At 35.8% G+C, this 17,292-nt stretch overlaps 2 protein-coding genes across 2 annotated transcripts; both read right to left on the bottom strand.

The window, feature by feature from the left end:
* Positions 1-1,262: 1,262 nt before the first annotated feature.
* Positions 1,263-6,560, bottom strand: LOC128555165 (heat shock 70 kDa protein 12B-like). The gene is made up of 2 exons (XM_053536735.1): positions 6,407-6,560; positions 1,263-2,790 (listed from the first exon to the last, which is right to left on the bottom strand). Exons 1-2 carry the CDS (start codon positions 6,462-6,464, stop codon positions 1,712-1,714), a joined length of 1,137 nt encoding a protein of 378 aa, XP_053392710.1. The 5' UTR covers positions 6,465-6,560; the 3' UTR covers positions 1,263-1,711.
* Positions 6,561-7,015: 455 nt separating this feature from the next.
* LOC128556461 (heat shock 70 kDa protein 12B-like) lies at positions 7,016-13,490 on the bottom strand. Its single transcript, XM_053541691.1, has 3 exons — positions 13,402-13,490; positions 12,231-12,509; positions 7,016-7,267 (listed from the first exon to the last, which is right to left on the bottom strand). Exons 1-3 carry the CDS (start codon positions 13,483-13,485, stop codon positions 7,016-7,018), a joined length of 615 nt encoding a protein of 204 aa, XP_053397666.1. The 5' UTR covers positions 13,486-13,490.
* Between the last annotated feature and the right edge of the window lie 3,802 nt (positions 13,491-17,292).

The raw sequence follows: 17,292 nt of genomic DNA on the forward strand, positions 1-17,292 counted from the left end.
GACTACTTTGCGACACGGATATTTGTATGAGTGTTGTCTTGACATATACACTTAAAGAAATTACAAATTAAGAGCCTTCAATAGCTTCCGAGGCCAGATTTATCAAATTGCTAAGCAGGGGTCCGTTTTTCTTGATGCTAAGATGGGGGCGTGATTTAAAGATTTGTTATTGAAAGTCTTTTGTATTTCATTAACCCGCTTCATTAAAGTTTTTCCCATGTTTATACTGCTTACTGTAAGAAAATCTCATTATATGTATGTTAACATTCAAATGGTTATGACAAATAAAGCTTTTCCCCGACTGCAAACTGTGAAATTGTACCTAAGGTGAACTACTTAGTACTTAATTTGACTGATTTAATTGAAAGTGCACCAACTTTAACTTTATGTACTACATTTCTAGGTAGACTAAAATGTCATGTCTACACTATTTTTGTAACCTTTGTAACAAATACTGTTAAGTTTTTGAAAAAGCAACAGTTTATATTGAATTCTGTTTCACTCACGTTAACCTTGAATTCCTTTTTAGGCTGAATAAAATACATTTGCGCATCTGACATGAGCGTCAGCAACAGTTGTCATTGTACTGGTTTCGTTGGTCATAAAATGTATATGCTATTTCCAGATATCTTATCTTAAGACATTTTTTCGGAATGTCCTTTTTGATTTAAAAATATGAAATATTATTATTATTGTATTATTAAAGCGCATTTACATTTCAGCCATTTGTGTGCCAGGAATGCGGAAGGGCTTATAATTCCAGAAAAGGCCTTCTGCGCCACGAAAGAGGTCACAGAAATCTTGGACCTTATAACTGTGGCGGGCGATCTTTCCCGGTGAGACTAATAACATTATTATATTACGACCTTACATTGGCATATTTTAAGCATTGCTATGATCTAAAAAGACAAATTTTGAGATTAACATTGCTGTGCAGATTCTCTACCATTTTCAGTGGTTGCCTTAAGAAGCAAAGCAGATGTTAAAACAAGAAAAAAAAAACATGCGTTATTCCTACATACTGCTACAACTGCCATCAGTTACAGCATACTGCTACAATTGCCAGCAGTTTTTGCTGTAAAGTGCTACAACTGTCAGCATTAACAACAGTTAACTGCTACAACTGTCAGCAGTTACATCAGCTAAACATTGAAATATAATTATAAAATGTCACTGGGAATAACAAAGTTAAATTGAACAATAGCACAAGTTACACGCGATACCTATTCATTCACGGTTACTTACAACAACAGAATCGACGCTTGGTAAAGGGAGTAAACTGTAAGAGAAGCGAGTGAGTACATTGCTGAGGGCAGTACGTTTTGGGTTGAAAACTGATACAGCAAAACATACTACGGATTACGTTGTATCTTTAATGCTACTAGAAGAGGTTATTATGGAAGATACAAGACGCATATACCAAATATAAGTCAGCGCAGAAATACATATATACGTCCTTCGCAAACCATTTCAAAAATAAAAATCAAGTATTAACAGCACATAAATTCCCTTGTTAGCACACGATTTTTCTCCCGTTAATACATGGGCGGATCAAGTGAAAAAAAAGTAGTTTTTATGCAAGAATAAAGTGCAATTCTAAATGATTCTTTATATACATGACTTGCATAAAGAGGAATAAGAACAATCAAGTTTAAAATGTTTATTACATGTCACTTTTTCCTTACATGCTAAAAACTATGCCCATCCTTAATTATAAACGAATCGATCCTACTTGGGAAATTCCTGACGACCGATGTGTCACTTTTGCAAGTACCTCCGTACGACCGAAATTGAAAGAAACATCTAATAAATTAGGTTTGCCCTTCACGCGTGGGAAATCAAGTACTAATTGTTTGATGCTTTTGCAGCTGTCTTCATCGACATATCTCGGTGAATTGGCATTTGACGAATAGATAAATATTGTGGTGTTTTCTTCAGAATTGTACTGTGGCTTATATTCTCTAGGTGGTGTCCATTCGTCAATGTGTACTTCTTGTCCACGTGTGACGTGTTTGGAGAAGTGGTCTTTGACATAAGCTTTCCCGTCAATTATTACTTTTCTTTTCAAATCATCATTTGATTTAAAAGGCTTAAACGACCTAATACCGTAAGTTAAGCGTGTTATTCTCATATTCAAAATTCTCTCATTATGTCCGAAAAGGACGGCACCACGTAGAACGGCCTTGTCACAAGACCAAGGTCTCAAAATACGCACTGACTTAATTTCATTTTCGATTGCCTTGAACAAAAAATCAGACAAAGCAAATCCACCCACGAGAACAACAGCATGTATGTTGCTTCTTCTTTTTTGTTCGTTTCTTATTACATCATTAATAAACGTTAGTATTTCCGACACGGATTCGTCCATCAATTTTCTCAGAACATCGGCCTTGAAACAAAGTTGTCCATCTTCTATGTCAACGCCTCCATCTATAAGTTTTTCCCCAGCCTTATGAATAGCAGACGCCAAGTCATTCTCCTTCTGTTCTCGCGCGAAATCTCTCAATATTTCTTCGGGTACATCCAGTAAAACGTCGTCAATTTCCTCGTCTGTTTTAGTAGGTTTTAAATCTTTTTTTGCAGCTTCAACTGAGTCCCTAAATTGTGCATATTTGCGAGAACTCTCTTTTGCAAACTTACTCCAGGTTTTTTCCCCAAACAGCTCTGCTACAAGGGCAATTAACTTTCTATCAACATTTTCGCCACCAGCTGGGCCGCCGTCTGATTCGTGAATCTGTTTAAGTTTTCCATTCTTCATTATGGTCATAGTTGTTATATCGACTGTTCCTGCTACAAAAGATAAATATACATTAGAAGGGTATCCGATCCGCATGTCTTTTCGGACGAAATCGTGCGATCCATGAACTGTTTGTTTTTGTAATGTCCTTGTTACTTCAGACAATGTCAGAAAGTAAAAAGCATCGCAGATAGAAATCTAGTTACTACCTCTGCAAAACAGTTTACCTAACTTAATCAATTAATCAATACTTTCTTCAAACACTTTGCCAGAATTCCAGTGTGTACGTTATCTACACATATGGTCCGTGAAGAAAATATTTTGGCAAAGTGCTATTTTCACGTGGGTTGGCCACACAAATTACATGCGAGTAAAAATATCCGTTATCATGTCTTGCCTTAAACCCTCGTAGTTGTTATGTATTTCAGAGTTGAATTTAAATGTTATCACATAGGGCTCGTTTAGAAATGAATAACTCAAGTGCATAGCTGTTTATGTGCATTTTTTCGAATTACATACTACTATGGACCTTCCTATACCAATCCTACATAATTTTGTAATTCTCGATCACCACTCTTAATTGCAAATACATTTAAGTATGACTACGTATATCGTACAACCTGGTTAGATGTATGGTTTAAGTGGAGATCCTCTTCGACGACACGACGACATACAACACCGAAGTTCCTCATGAAATTAAACTTCAAGTTGTGAAAATCTCGTCATGACTTAAAAAAAAATACTAAAATTGTCGCCTAAAATAAGACAAGTAATAACGAACTTGTCATGATATTGAAAAATGTCTACTTGTCTAGTATTTACACGACATAACGGCATAAGCAAAGTGTATTAGCAAAGTGTGAGAAAACTTATTAGGAATAAAATCTGGAAAGTACATCCCTCGGAAGCACCGAGAACAAGGCAAATAGTGAAAATTGCAGACTCGGTTTGATTGAGTCTGTTCATGGGCAGTAATGGAAAAAGCAATACTGCCCACGCCCCCTAGCACCGGCTTAAGCAGTATTCAATCTTCAAATCTAAATGAGTTGAAATCAATGATCCCGAAGGACCAGAAAATATAACAACACTGAGATGAAGTCGGGGCGACTTTTTACGGCCGCCACACAGCACTTTACACCCGCTGTTGTGAAGTAAATAAAATCTGGAAAGTAGATCCCTCGGAAGCACCGAGAACAAGGCAAATAGTGAAAATTGCAGACTCGGTTTGATTGAGTCTGTTCATGGGCAGTAATGGAAAAAGCAATACTGCCCACGCCCCCTAGCACCGGCTTAAGCAGTATTCAATCTTCAAATCTAAATGAGTTGAAATCAATGATCCCGAAGGACCAGAAAATATAACAACACTGAGATGAAGTCGGGGCAACTTTTTACGGCCGCCACACAGCACTTTACACCCGCTGTTGTGAAGTAAATAAAATCTGGAAAGTAGATCCCTCGGAAGCACCGAGAACAAGGCAAATAGTGAAAATTGCAGACTCGGTTTGATTGAGTCTGTTCATGGGCAGTAATGGAAAAAGCAACACTGCCCACGCCCCCTAGCACCGGCTTAAGCAGTATTCAATCTTCAAATCTAAATGAGTTGAAATCAATGATCCCGAAGGACCAGAAAATATAACAACACTGAGATGAAGTCGGGGCGACTTTTTACGGCCGCCACACAGCACTTAACACCCGCTGTTGTGAAGTAAATAAAATCTGGAAAGTAGATCCCTCGGAAGCACCGAGAACAAGGCAAATAGTGAAAATTGCAGACTCGGTTTGATAGACGAGTACTTATGTCGAAAAGATCACTTTACATAAATATGTCTGATAAAATATAGTGGGGAAGCTATATCATTCATGTTGACAATACAACTTATTTATCACGACATACCGTATTATTTCAGAGTAAGTTGACAAAAATATTCCTTCATAAACACATCATCCGGATGTACAATGATAATAATCATACGTTTCCATATTTAAGACCTGACTGATTTCTTCTACGAGGGTCCTCACTAATGGACGTCCGTAGTTTTATCCAAGTTATTTTACAACGCTTCATTGCACTTGAATGGTGTGTCAAATAGCTAACAATATCGGTCTATTTCGTGCAAATTGCTGTTTAAATGATCGCCTTTTTCCAGATTAGAATAAATGCAGTCATATACACTTACCAATTTACTTGTCACATTGTAAAAAAGACGTAAAGACGTATCCGTAGCTATATTAAAGGCCACATAAGGCTTGATATAGATTCAAAGCATATATTTGATAACTTGTGTGTTATATATTTCAATGCGCACAGTTTTTAGGTGGGTTAAGCTTTAAAGTATCTGCCGTTCTGGTAGGCGTATAACCTCTATAGTATACAGCCTGTTGTACTGACACACTAGAAGGCAGTGTGCCAACAGCTCTGAAAAATCTGAGCAAAGGGTGCGCTAGATTGGAACCTCATTTTCTCACTGGACAATTCTGTACTGGAGAAAGTGAAAAGGTTTTACAATCAGAAATGGCCAAGCAAAGGGTGGTCGGAAGTCCATATTATACACGACAACGCCTCCTGCCATTAGTACGAGGTTGGCATGTCTTTTTCTTTTGGCTTCAGGTTAGGTGTAAAATGTAAACAATCCGCATTATTTTCCTGACCTGAGTACCTGCGACATTCAACATTTCCAAGGCTTTAAGAAAATGCTTTATGGAAAGAAATTTAAGTCCAGAAGTTTTCTTGGTAGCTCCATTTATGTTTGTCTCAAACAGATACCAACAGAAGACTTTTTTATCTGCTTTTGGCAATTGGGTAAAAAGGTTACAAAAGTGTTACGGTAAAGTGGGAATACTTTGAAGGTTTGTAATCAATGTAATTATGATAAAACGTGGCACTTAAGAAATCTGAACCCAATGATAGAAAGTTTTGCAGGACCCTCGTAAAAGTGTATTTTGCTTCTATCATATTTGACAAAACAACGATCAGAGCAAACAATATATAGCGGCTAGCGTTAGACAGTTTCATCGAGCGAACACAGGTGCAGTATGTAAAGCAAAAACGATATTCCATGTTTTTTGCACGGTTAACAAATAACTACTCATATCGCCCGCTTAATTTTATATTCAACATGATGACGTCCATGTGAGGAAAAGTTGAATGAAATATATAAGTTTCTGTTTCATTTAGAAAAATGTTGTTCGCGAAGTACTTATGCGTGTATTTGTTAAGAATTTTCGGTTATGTATATTTCATAATCTTCCGCATTTCAAGTGTAGTTCAACACCATTTATGCAAAATATATTTCATATTTGAGAAAACAAGGTATTCACTTCAATCTCCGTGGCCGAGTGCTTAAGGCCGCTGACTTCAAATCACTTGCCCCTCATCGATGTTGGTTCGAGCATCACTCGGGGCTTTGAATTCTTCATGTAAGGAAGCCATCCAGCTGGCTTGCGGAAGGTCGGTGGTTCTACCCAGGTACCCGCTCGTGATGAAATAATGCACGGAGGGATACCTGTGGTCTTCCTCCACCATCAAAGCTGGGAAGTCGCCATATGACCTATAATTGTGTCAGTGCGACGTTAAACCCAACCCCACAAAAAACTAATATTTCAATAATGTATTAGAAAAGTCTAAAAATCATCTACTTACTAACCTATAAAGACAGTTAAAATATTTACCTCCAATATCTACAACCATAAATGTTGATCCTGGGCCGATATCCACCGGAAGTTCCATCTTTCTTTTGATTTTGTTTGGTGGATTTGCCTGTGTCACGGCATAATAAATAGCACCTGCTTCTGGCTCTAATGCAATTGAGAGATACTTAGATTCAATGCCGGCCTGTTAAAACAGACAAATAATTACTGTATTGCCGTTCACATTTAACATTTATCATTTGAACCACAATTAGTTTATGAATCTTTCAAGTTTTGATTGAAAAGATGTACCTTAACTTACCTTTCGTTACACGTACAACATTAACGTGATGTAACAAATCTAAATAATAGCTTGGTCCTAAGGACGTTTGTCTACTCCGAGTTTCATATTGCTTTTATAAATGCTTACAACAAGCTTAAATTTGATTTTATGTTAGCTGATCAATAAGACCGGTTTTAATCTTGCGCATTTGGTAAAACTAGTTTCTCACCGTGCAACGTATAAAAATCCAGAAACATTTCTTTTGCAGTACCCTAATGTTATAAACTTACATGTATCATATATTTTTCTTGTAGAAAAGTGCGAATCATGCCTTAATGTTTTTCAACTAAGTTTACATAGTTCACCCCTTAGTCAACATTATATTTAACATAACATGTAACCTTTTCAGCGGCTGCTCTCATCATTGTCTTTGCTCCATCACTCCATATTGCAGGGACAGTTATAACCCATTTTTTCATTTGTTTTAAACAACTCCCATATGCTTCAACTAAAACTTCATCAACTTCACGTTTAATACATTTCAGACTTTCGGCGAATACAATGACAACTGGTACCTTCTCTCCTCCTTCTGCAGTTAATTGTGTTTTACTATCAATATCCTATGAATACAAAAGATAAAAGGTAAGTGTAGATTTCTCGAAAGCAAAAAGCAAAACAAACACAGCTACAGAGCCAATTAAGCCCACAACAAAAAGAAGCTGTCACGGAAAATATTAAAGATGAGTTGCTTTAAAAACCCAGCAAGTACATTTTAAAGTTATGCAAAATATAGACAAGAGGGCCAAAAGGGCCCTAGGTCGCTCACCTGAGAAACACACCATAACACACCATAACATTGTAAATATATTTGACCTAGTGATTTCATGGAAAAAAATATTCCGACCAACTATCATTAATTAAATATAAAAATTGAAGCAAAAATCTTGAGTATAAATAAGTATTTTCTTTGATTTGACCTAGTGACCTAGTGTTTAACTCAAGATGACCCATATTCGAACCTGACCTAGATTTCTTCAAGGTTATCATTCTGAATACAGCCTCTATCGCATACACAATGTTTTTCTTTGATTTGACTTAATGACCTAGTTTTTGACCCCAGACTACCCATATTCGAACTTGACCTAGATTCCATCAATGCAACTATTCTGACCAGAATTTATGAAAATCCAGTGTAAAATGCAGCCCCTATTGCATACACAAGGGTTTTCCTTGATTTGACCTAGTGACCTAGTTTTTGACCCAGATGACCCATATTCGATTAGGACTTAGAGTTCATCAAGGCTATCATTCTGACAAAATTTCATGAAGATCAGTTGAAAAAATTTAGCCTCTACCGCATACACAGTGTTTACCTTGGATTTAACCTAGTGACCTACTTTTTGACCCAGATAACCCATATTCGAATTTGACCTAGAGTTCATCAAGGCAATCATTCTGACCAAATTTCATGAAGATCAATTGAAAAATACAGTCTCTATAGCATACAGAAGGGTTTGCTTTGATTTGACCTAGTGACCTACTTTTGGACCCAAGATAACCCTTAATCAAACTTAACGTAGATTTTATCAAGGCAATTATTCTGACCAAATTTCATGAAGATCAATTGAAAAATACAGCCTCTATCGCATACACAACGTTTTCTTTTATTTGACCTAGTGACCTACTTTTTGATCCAAGATGACCCATTTTTAACTTGACCTAGATTTCATCAAGGCAATCATTCTGACTTAATTTCAGGAAGATCAATTGAAAAAAACCCTCTATCGCATACACAATAATTTTCTTTGATTTGACCTAGTGACCTAATCTTTTACCCCAGATGACCCATATTCAAACTTGACCTAGATTTTATCAAGGCTATCATTCTGACTACATTTCATGAAGATAAATTGAATAATACAACCTCTATCGCACACATAAGGTTTTTCTTTGATTTGACCTAGTGACCTACTTTTTGCCTCCAGATAACCCATTTATAAACTCGGCCTAGTTTTCAATAAGATTATCATTTTGAGTCAATTTCAGGAAGATCAATTGAAAAATACAGCCTCTATCGCATATACAAGCTTTTCTCTCGATTTGACCTAGTGACGCTCACCTGAGAAACACACCATAACACACACCATAACAGTATAAACATATTTTTACCTAGTGATTTCATGGAAAAAAAATATTCTGACCAATTATCATTAAAATTGAAGCAAAAATCTTGAGTATAAATAAGTATTTTCTTTGATTTTACCTAGTGACCTATTTTTGGACCCCAGATAACCCATATTCAAACTTGACCTAGATTTTATCAAGGCAATCATTCTGACCAAAATTCATGAAGATTTTTTGAAAAATACAGCTTCTATCGCATACACAAGGTTTTTCTTTGATTTGATCTAGTGTCCTAGTTTTTGATCCTAGTTAATCCTTTTTCGAACTTGGCCTCGGTTTCATCAAGGTAATCATTTTGACCAAAATTCATGAAGATTAATTGAAAAATACAGCCTCTATCGCATACACAAGGTTTTTCTTTGATTTGACTTAGTGACCTAGTTTTTGACCCAAGATGACCCATTTTCGAAAGAGGCCTAGATTTTATCAATGAAATCCCAAAATTCAATGCAATCATTCTTACCAAAATTCATGAAGATTAATTGAAAAATGCAGCCTCTATCGCATACACCAGGTTTTTCTTTGATTTGACCTAGTGACATAGTTTTTAACCTCAGATAACCCATTTTCAAGCCCGGCCTAGTTTTCATCAAGGTAATCTTTCTGACCAAATTTCATGAAGATCAATTGAAAAATACAGCCTCTATCGCATACACAAGCTAAATGTTGACAGACGACAGACCACGGACGCCGGACTTCGAGCGATTAGAAAAACTCACCTGAGCATTGCTCAGGTGAGCTAAAAAGGGGAGAAAGGGGTAGGGGGCAGCAAAGGATGGGATTGAAGGGGAACATGGAACAAGAATGAATATTCGAAATGGAATGCTACGTTCAATAAAACAGTTACTTTACAACGTAAACCACAGCAGCGCAGATACTCACGTACAATAGACACACACACACACACAAACACACAGACACACACACAAACACACACACACACACATGCATATAACGAACTTACAAAGACAAACAGACAATAAAGATTTTATAACACTGAAAGGCACCGCCTAAGACACAGAGACGCACAAGCACACATACGCACACAATTAATCAGAGGAAAACAACAATCAGGCACCTGCCAAAGAATTCCTGAAGCCAAAATTAAGGTGGGCACGTTCACTTACTCATAGAAAAAGGAGTGCGGATGTAAATGCAAGTGGAAAGAATGGGAGGGACGATAGGAGGAGTAGGAGAAAGAGAAAAGAAGACAACGTACGCAACTCAAAAAACAAGACGGACAGAAAAATAGTTGAAAATAGGAGCACTGCATTGAAACGTCGGTAACCTATATAAAGGACACCGTTGATGGTTAAACGAGTTTGGGGCATGCCAACCTCGTACTTACCCTATTTTCAACAAGTTAGAGAACACAATGTAAAAAAAAGTCAATTTTCGCTAAAAAAGGCTCTAACTTTAGTGAAACACAAGTGAATGAAGTATTGCAATGCAATTCAAAGTCCCCCTGCTGGAAGGCACCTTATTTTCTCTACAGTAACAGTAACTGCAAAACATAATGAACAGGTATCTGCCACTGATGTATAAACAATATTGTACTATATATACAACATGTTATACCAAAACGATCTGATTACGATTTGCATAATTATACAAAATACCTTCAGTTGTTGATTGTTTCATAACTATTGACATAAACAAGAGTGCCAGAATGTTACAATATACGCCGTTCATAGCAAATTTCTTTACACTAGCACCTTGGTTTTCATTATGGATTTTATTTTATTTTGTTTTGTTAGTTATTTATAGTACCAATAAAAGAAATGTGCACTAAAAATGTATATTATATAAATTCACACAAACCTTTTTACTAGGTAGATATGGGTAAAAATTCACCTAAAATTGGATATAACAAGCACGTTGTACCACAGAGAAGTAGTCTCGATTTTCCTTATGGCCAGTAATAACAAGGTTACAATATAAGCTATTTATAGTAACAACAAAGGGAAGAAATTCCAAAAAGGGTGTCTCATGGTGGTTAATATTTGTGCCATGTTACATCAAAATCCCTTCATGCATGAAGAATAAATGTTCCAGACAACTTAATTCTTGACCTTAGAACCAGGGACCTGATGACAATCCTACTCAAGGAGGAAAACCAAGCAATATTGTAATCTCTTGATGAATGACAGAATTATGGACCAGACAAGAAATTACGGACGGGCGGGATGACGGACGGACGGAAAAGTGCATTCTGGTTCTCAACCAGCAGAGGACTAATTACCAGACCATATTAAGTAATAAATAAAAATGGTCAATGTGTTATAGTTACAATAATATGCTCGAATAAACTCGTATGAAATTGTACACAAACTTCCTTAATAAGTATATTTGTATGTTTTGGCAAAAGGATTCTGAGATGGTGTACACTCAACAAAATTCCTAATCGGTCAGATCAAACTTGAATTACTATTTTGTTAATAATGCATGTATATACACGAAATTTCACATGCCGACATTTGAATCAGTACTGCAACTAATTATTAAATTATTTTTGGCGACTCATGGCCAAAGAGCCGCATTAGGCGTTCTGACTAATATTGCACATTTTGCAAGTGCAGGGCATTCGCATCAACATGCACGTGTTCGTTTACACTTTTGGCATTTCTGACGAAAGTCCTACTAGAAAAACACATATCATAGTGAAATTGACACAAGAGCAACGCGATCGAGCTGTCGGAATGTTGCCAGCCAGGACACATTTACGACACGTGTGTAATTATTTTTGCAATTTCAAAGGAATTTCGATATAATTTGTGTGTAGCTGTTACTTTGATGGTTATTTCCATTTTTAACCTTATTTCCGTTAACAAGAACCTTTAATCGTTGGTTATCTACCATCCGCGCTTATTGGGGAAATTTAACCAAAGTACAATTCATTGAAGTGACCGATTTTGAATTTTGTTGTATAATTCCAACAGCTCGGGCGCGTTTCTCTTGTGTCAATTTCATGATGATATGAGTTTTTCTAGTAGGACTTTCGTCAATAATGCAAAAAGTGTTCATTAACACGTGCATATTGGAGTACATGCCCTGCACGTGCAAAATATGCTATATTGGCTAAAAAGCCTAATGCGGTTACTTTGACCATGATTCGGCCTAATTTAATCAATATTAAGAAGCAGTACCTATTTAAATGTCGGTATGTGAAATTTCTTGTAAATACATGCATTATCAACAAAATAGTAATACAATATAAACTGACCGATTAGGAATTTTGTTGAGTGTAGTTGAACAGGGATTCTTTTTTCATTCCTTTAAGCCCAAGTTAAAACGTGTTTTTCTGCTGTTAGAAAATATTAAACCTTTATATATTCATTCATTCATTTATTAAATGTATATTTTGTATTTGATTTCGTATGGAATCAAATTAAGCAATACCTGCTGTGTTCTATCTCTATACATCTGCATTTTGAAATGTCGAAAGAAATGCCAGTCATCACGGTTCTGCAGTCGCCTATATTTATTTTCAGCTTCAACACCGAAATATGACAACGAGTTGTCCTTTCTTAGCAAAAGTGAAGTTGAATTTTTCCGACCATTCTCAGAAAAATATTTATCATAGTACATCTCATGCTTATTGTTCTCATAATCCGTTCGTAGTTGAATGGCAAAAGCTGTTCCAGCTGTCCCAAAGTCTATACCAACTACAATGTTCGGCTGAAAAATGCAGAGATGGTTTAAGAGTCTAACTAAACTTCATCGCGAAATAAATGTTCAAAAAATTAACATGACCGCTGTATCAATTGGGACGAGGGGTTTTTTTTTAGAGAAAAGTCATTCAGAAGTACAATTTAAAGGTTATGTTGTTATCATTTCTGATCCTTTTACGATCATAGTATTTTGTGTTAAAATAGGACGCAATATATTCTTTATTACTTGAATGCATTTTAGCATGTCGCGCGGAGGTCTTCAAAAGTCACCGTATGCATTGGCACTTTCATTATCGATATAATTACTGACAGTAAGGAACCATTTAGGTCATCGAATCCAGCTGTATAACAGAGTAAAGCTTAAATGCGTAGCAATGGATCGTTTTGGGTGCTGCCCTTTCAAATATCTCCCGTGAACTGTTTCTAGTATTTGCATATGTACACAATTACTGAGACGAACATGTTAATTTGCACTTGTGTGTCCGTTCATTTGTACATGTATGTCCTCATTAATACTACCGAAAGAAGCGACTTGCATGTAATTAGCAGGATGTGGCCATAAAACGCTTTGGCTGATATATCTTCAATTTTCATATAAGTCAAGGTAAACTTTTGTATCTTATTGGTACTTTTAGAATCATTAAATTGGTTACCTGGCTTTGTTAGTTTCTTTTAGTTTTACAAAGAATGATAATGATCTTTGCAAACATACATACATTTCATACATGTAAAATATTAAAGGATACGTCCGCTATTGCTGTTTACATTGTGTTCTTTCTTTTCCATTTATTTCGTTGTATATTCGCCCGTTTATCTAAAATCATTAAGAGAGTCAAGAGAACTTTTGATGTATTATGATTTTGTAAATGAAAAAGAAAATAGATATGACGTGAACTAACCTCTAAATCTTGGTCAACATAGTGTTCGAACATATTATAGGGATAGCAATCATCCTGAATAAAATCCGAGGCCAGTGCCTCCATCTTTTTCCTCATAGGAGACGATAACTTTTAAAGTCAAGTTCAAATTTCGACATGTATAAAATAAAGATTACACCATTTGTGAGATAACATGATAGAAGATAACTCAGTTGACAAGATCAAAGTCTCGATTACTAACTTATTTTATGTCGTTATTACGGTCGAGCTCATTTTCTTTCGATAATCTTGTAACCACCTTATTACAGCATGTTGGTGCAACAAATTAAATATCTGTAATAAAATCAATTTAAATTCACCTTAAGTGCTTGCGATACCATTCATTTCATAAGGCAACTGTCCAACTTTAAACGGTAGAACAGACCGCGAGCATTGTTTCAGGCACTTGATACGATGCATTCAATCTTAAAAATTAGAAGATGTATAAAAGATTTACTGTCAAAAATGTAGACGGAAGTACATGGCCATATAGCATTATTGAGGTTGCTAAAATATTAACCGCCTCGATAGCCTTGTGTCAGAGCTTCCGCTTCGAGTGCGGCCGCTTCATACCAAAGACGTGAAAAAATGATACCACTAGCTCCCTTGCTTGGCGCTCAGCATTAAAAGAAAGAAAAACTGGCCTCTTCTCTCATACACTCATGGCGATTAATTCCATCAGGAATGAGATGCCGAGAGTGATAAATACAAGTTGTAGAACTTCCTTCACAATTGACCTAACATAAATTATGTACAAACTAAAATATACTTCATATTTAATATTAAGACAGGGATGTGTACTTTAGCATTTATTTGAGATACAGATAATCATATGATAAATGTCGGTTATCTCTCACACATGTATCACATTTAGCCTGCGTGGGTTTCCGAATAACAAATGTGATAAAATCGGGTTAACTGATTCATTACACTGTATAATTAGAAAAAAAAAGAGTGTAGAGGTAAGAAACTTTTGTTTATAACTTGAGTTTTAGTAATTATATTTATATAGAATGAGATAACTAATTTTCATTCACTCTGCCAAGTAGTGTATATCGAAAATAAGTGCAGCTCGAATATAGTTGTTTTACATGGCGACATATTGAAACGAAAATATAGACTATAAATAATATAACATCGCATGTATCTCTTTTGGAGACCGCGACTGGAAAATCTTATGACGTCATGAATAAATGCACTATCGTGGCTACAGTGAAAAACTATTTTTAATCAAAGCTTTTATTGCGAGGCTATAGTATTATGTATGATATAAAATATAATTCATAATTTCATCATTCTCTTTGAAATAATAATTAGAAGCATATTTGCCGTACCCTACCCAGTGCATTATACTTATTTAAGTCAGTATAGACTTGATGTATATTTCGAATTTAAACTTCATTTATTGTTAGTTTTCGTTAAAATAGGTTATATTTCTATTGAGATTCATTACTTTTATCAAATTATCTTTTGGCAGTTAACTTCAAAGTATATGACACCATATGCATGTACATAAATTTAATAATATCGTGGTACCATGACTTTGCTTTATTGTAAAAGTCAGTTAATGTTTATGTTATTAGGTAGACCCGATTTTGCCGCGTTGATTATCAATGTGTAGCTTCAAATATAAGAGCAGATGTTTGTGACTGCTAGAACATCATTTAAAAAGCAGAGAAAACTGCTAAACCTCAGCTTTAATGTTGAATTTGTGCTTGACAAACTCATTTTGTTACAATATCAGCCTCATTTTGCTTTATGGCAGACTGTCAAAAGCAGTGCACGATCAATATTGTATTGAATGGGAGACTTTGGTCAGTTATCCCCCTTACATACTCTCTAAAGTATGTAGGTCCTTTCATTCTGATAACTGTTGTTATCGCTATGTTTTTCGCAACAACTTATGTAAGTGAACCTAAGATATTGATAATCATGTCTGTTAATTAAATATTCTTTTAGCTACATATTCTATAAACACACATGTATCTCAATTTTGACATTTCTGACATTTAGTTTAACAAATATGCAAGATATCTCACACCTTAGAACTGATATCTCACAGTCCGCACAGACGATAAAGTCAGAGGATTCCAAATGATTGGACCAACTTACAATTTTATCATCTTGGAGATAATCCAATAAGGGGGACAATTTGAATCCCATTATAGTCCCTCATTCTACTGAAATAATATTTTAATACAAGTTAAAGCATAGCAAAAGTTCCTTCTAGAGCACATCTATATAAATATATAATGATCATCTTGTAAAATTTGGGTTGCAATGTCTGTTTAAAATATTGGTCATTAGTGTGCGGAACCCCCAGAATTGGACACAAGGACAAGACTATTCTACCATATTGACATTCCGTATCCTCCCGTTTAATCAGGGAGCCAGTGGCGCAGTGATTAGCAGTTTGGACTACGCCAGCGATCCGCGTTCGATTACCGGACCCGGATCGATTCCCGGTTGCGGCTGATATCCCGACTAGTGTTCAGTACTGGGTGATTTACTTTAATTTGGTACTGTTTCCAACAGTATCGGTCTAGACTGGATGCTGGGGAGGTAAATGCTCGGCTGGAAATAAGTTGTTCCATCAGGTGGAGGACTTTCGTCAAGAAGAAACTTTACTTACTTTTTAAGCGCACCTGGGGGCCTTACATTTTGCACCAAGAGTGCGTTTATTTCTGTACCAAAATACAAAAAAAAAACACTAAAATTAAAAAAAAGAACTATATTGTTTTATACTGCCTAAAAATGTCAAGTAGGTATTTATGTAGACAAGCTTACTGTCGCTGAGCGGCTGCTTTTTAATTTCTGTCTTTTGCAGCCACCGCAGTTTGACCGTCACAGTATAAAGCAAACTCAAACTGTATACGTCGGATTAGTTCGACTAGTATTTATGCTAACATAAATTGTTAAATCCAACACCAAAGTAAATACGTTACCACATACGACAATAAGAATACACTGGCTATACATATTTGACCCGGTCAATCCAATTCCACATGTTGCGTGAATTTGTTACATATAATTAGAGGGTCGCAATGGGATTTGTTTTCACATATCGGACCATGCATTCGAAGGAAACTATAATATTTATTTTGTTGTTTACATGTAAATTTGTTGATATATATCTATCTTTTAGTACACATGTTATGCTCTTCAAGAATGGAGGAAATAAAACAATAAATCAATCATCCTATGTTATCCGTGGAACGCGTTCAGTCAGAGTCGCCTCAATAATGGAAATAATATGTTTAACGTCAGAGAATATTTCTAAGGTCACGGAGTTTGATTGGCCAGCTCGTAATGACAACAGATTTCGAGGTCACTTGCTCAGTCAAGTGTGACTTACCGGCCCTAAGTATTCCTTCTTTCGTGTAACAGATTGTGTAATGAATCATCTTGGACATGTGATACGTGTTGAATATTTTACTGATTTAAACTATATGAATACCATTTGCCGAATTCTTAGTATGCATAGACCAAACGCAGCGGATATCTTTTACACTTATAAAACGTGATCTTAAATGTATCTAGTGAGCGGTTATGTCTAATGTAACGATAAAGAATCTGAAACTCGCGGCAGTGAATATTGTAACTTGTATGTTTAATTTACTACTATTATGGAGATTCATGTAAATATGAAATACATTGCAATTAGGGCAAGTGATTATTTTTGGGACATAAAGATGCAGCAAAACGTTTCAGTGTTATGTGTTTTAATGGACTTATATAACACTATAAAGAACTATTCCCTAAGCCAAACTGTTACACTACGTAAACGCAAACTCTCTCTCTCTCTCTCTCTCTCTCTCTCTCTCTCTCTTATATATATATAAGAATACCCTGTGTACACGCACAAAACTTAGC

Source organism: Mercenaria mercenaria, chromosome 1 (assembly GCF_021730395.1).
Source record: "Mercenaria mercenaria strain notata chromosome 1, MADL_Memer_1, whole genome shotgun sequence".
NCBI classification, from domain to species: domain Eukaryota; kingdom Metazoa; phylum Mollusca; class Bivalvia; order Venerida; family Veneridae; genus Mercenaria; species Mercenaria mercenaria.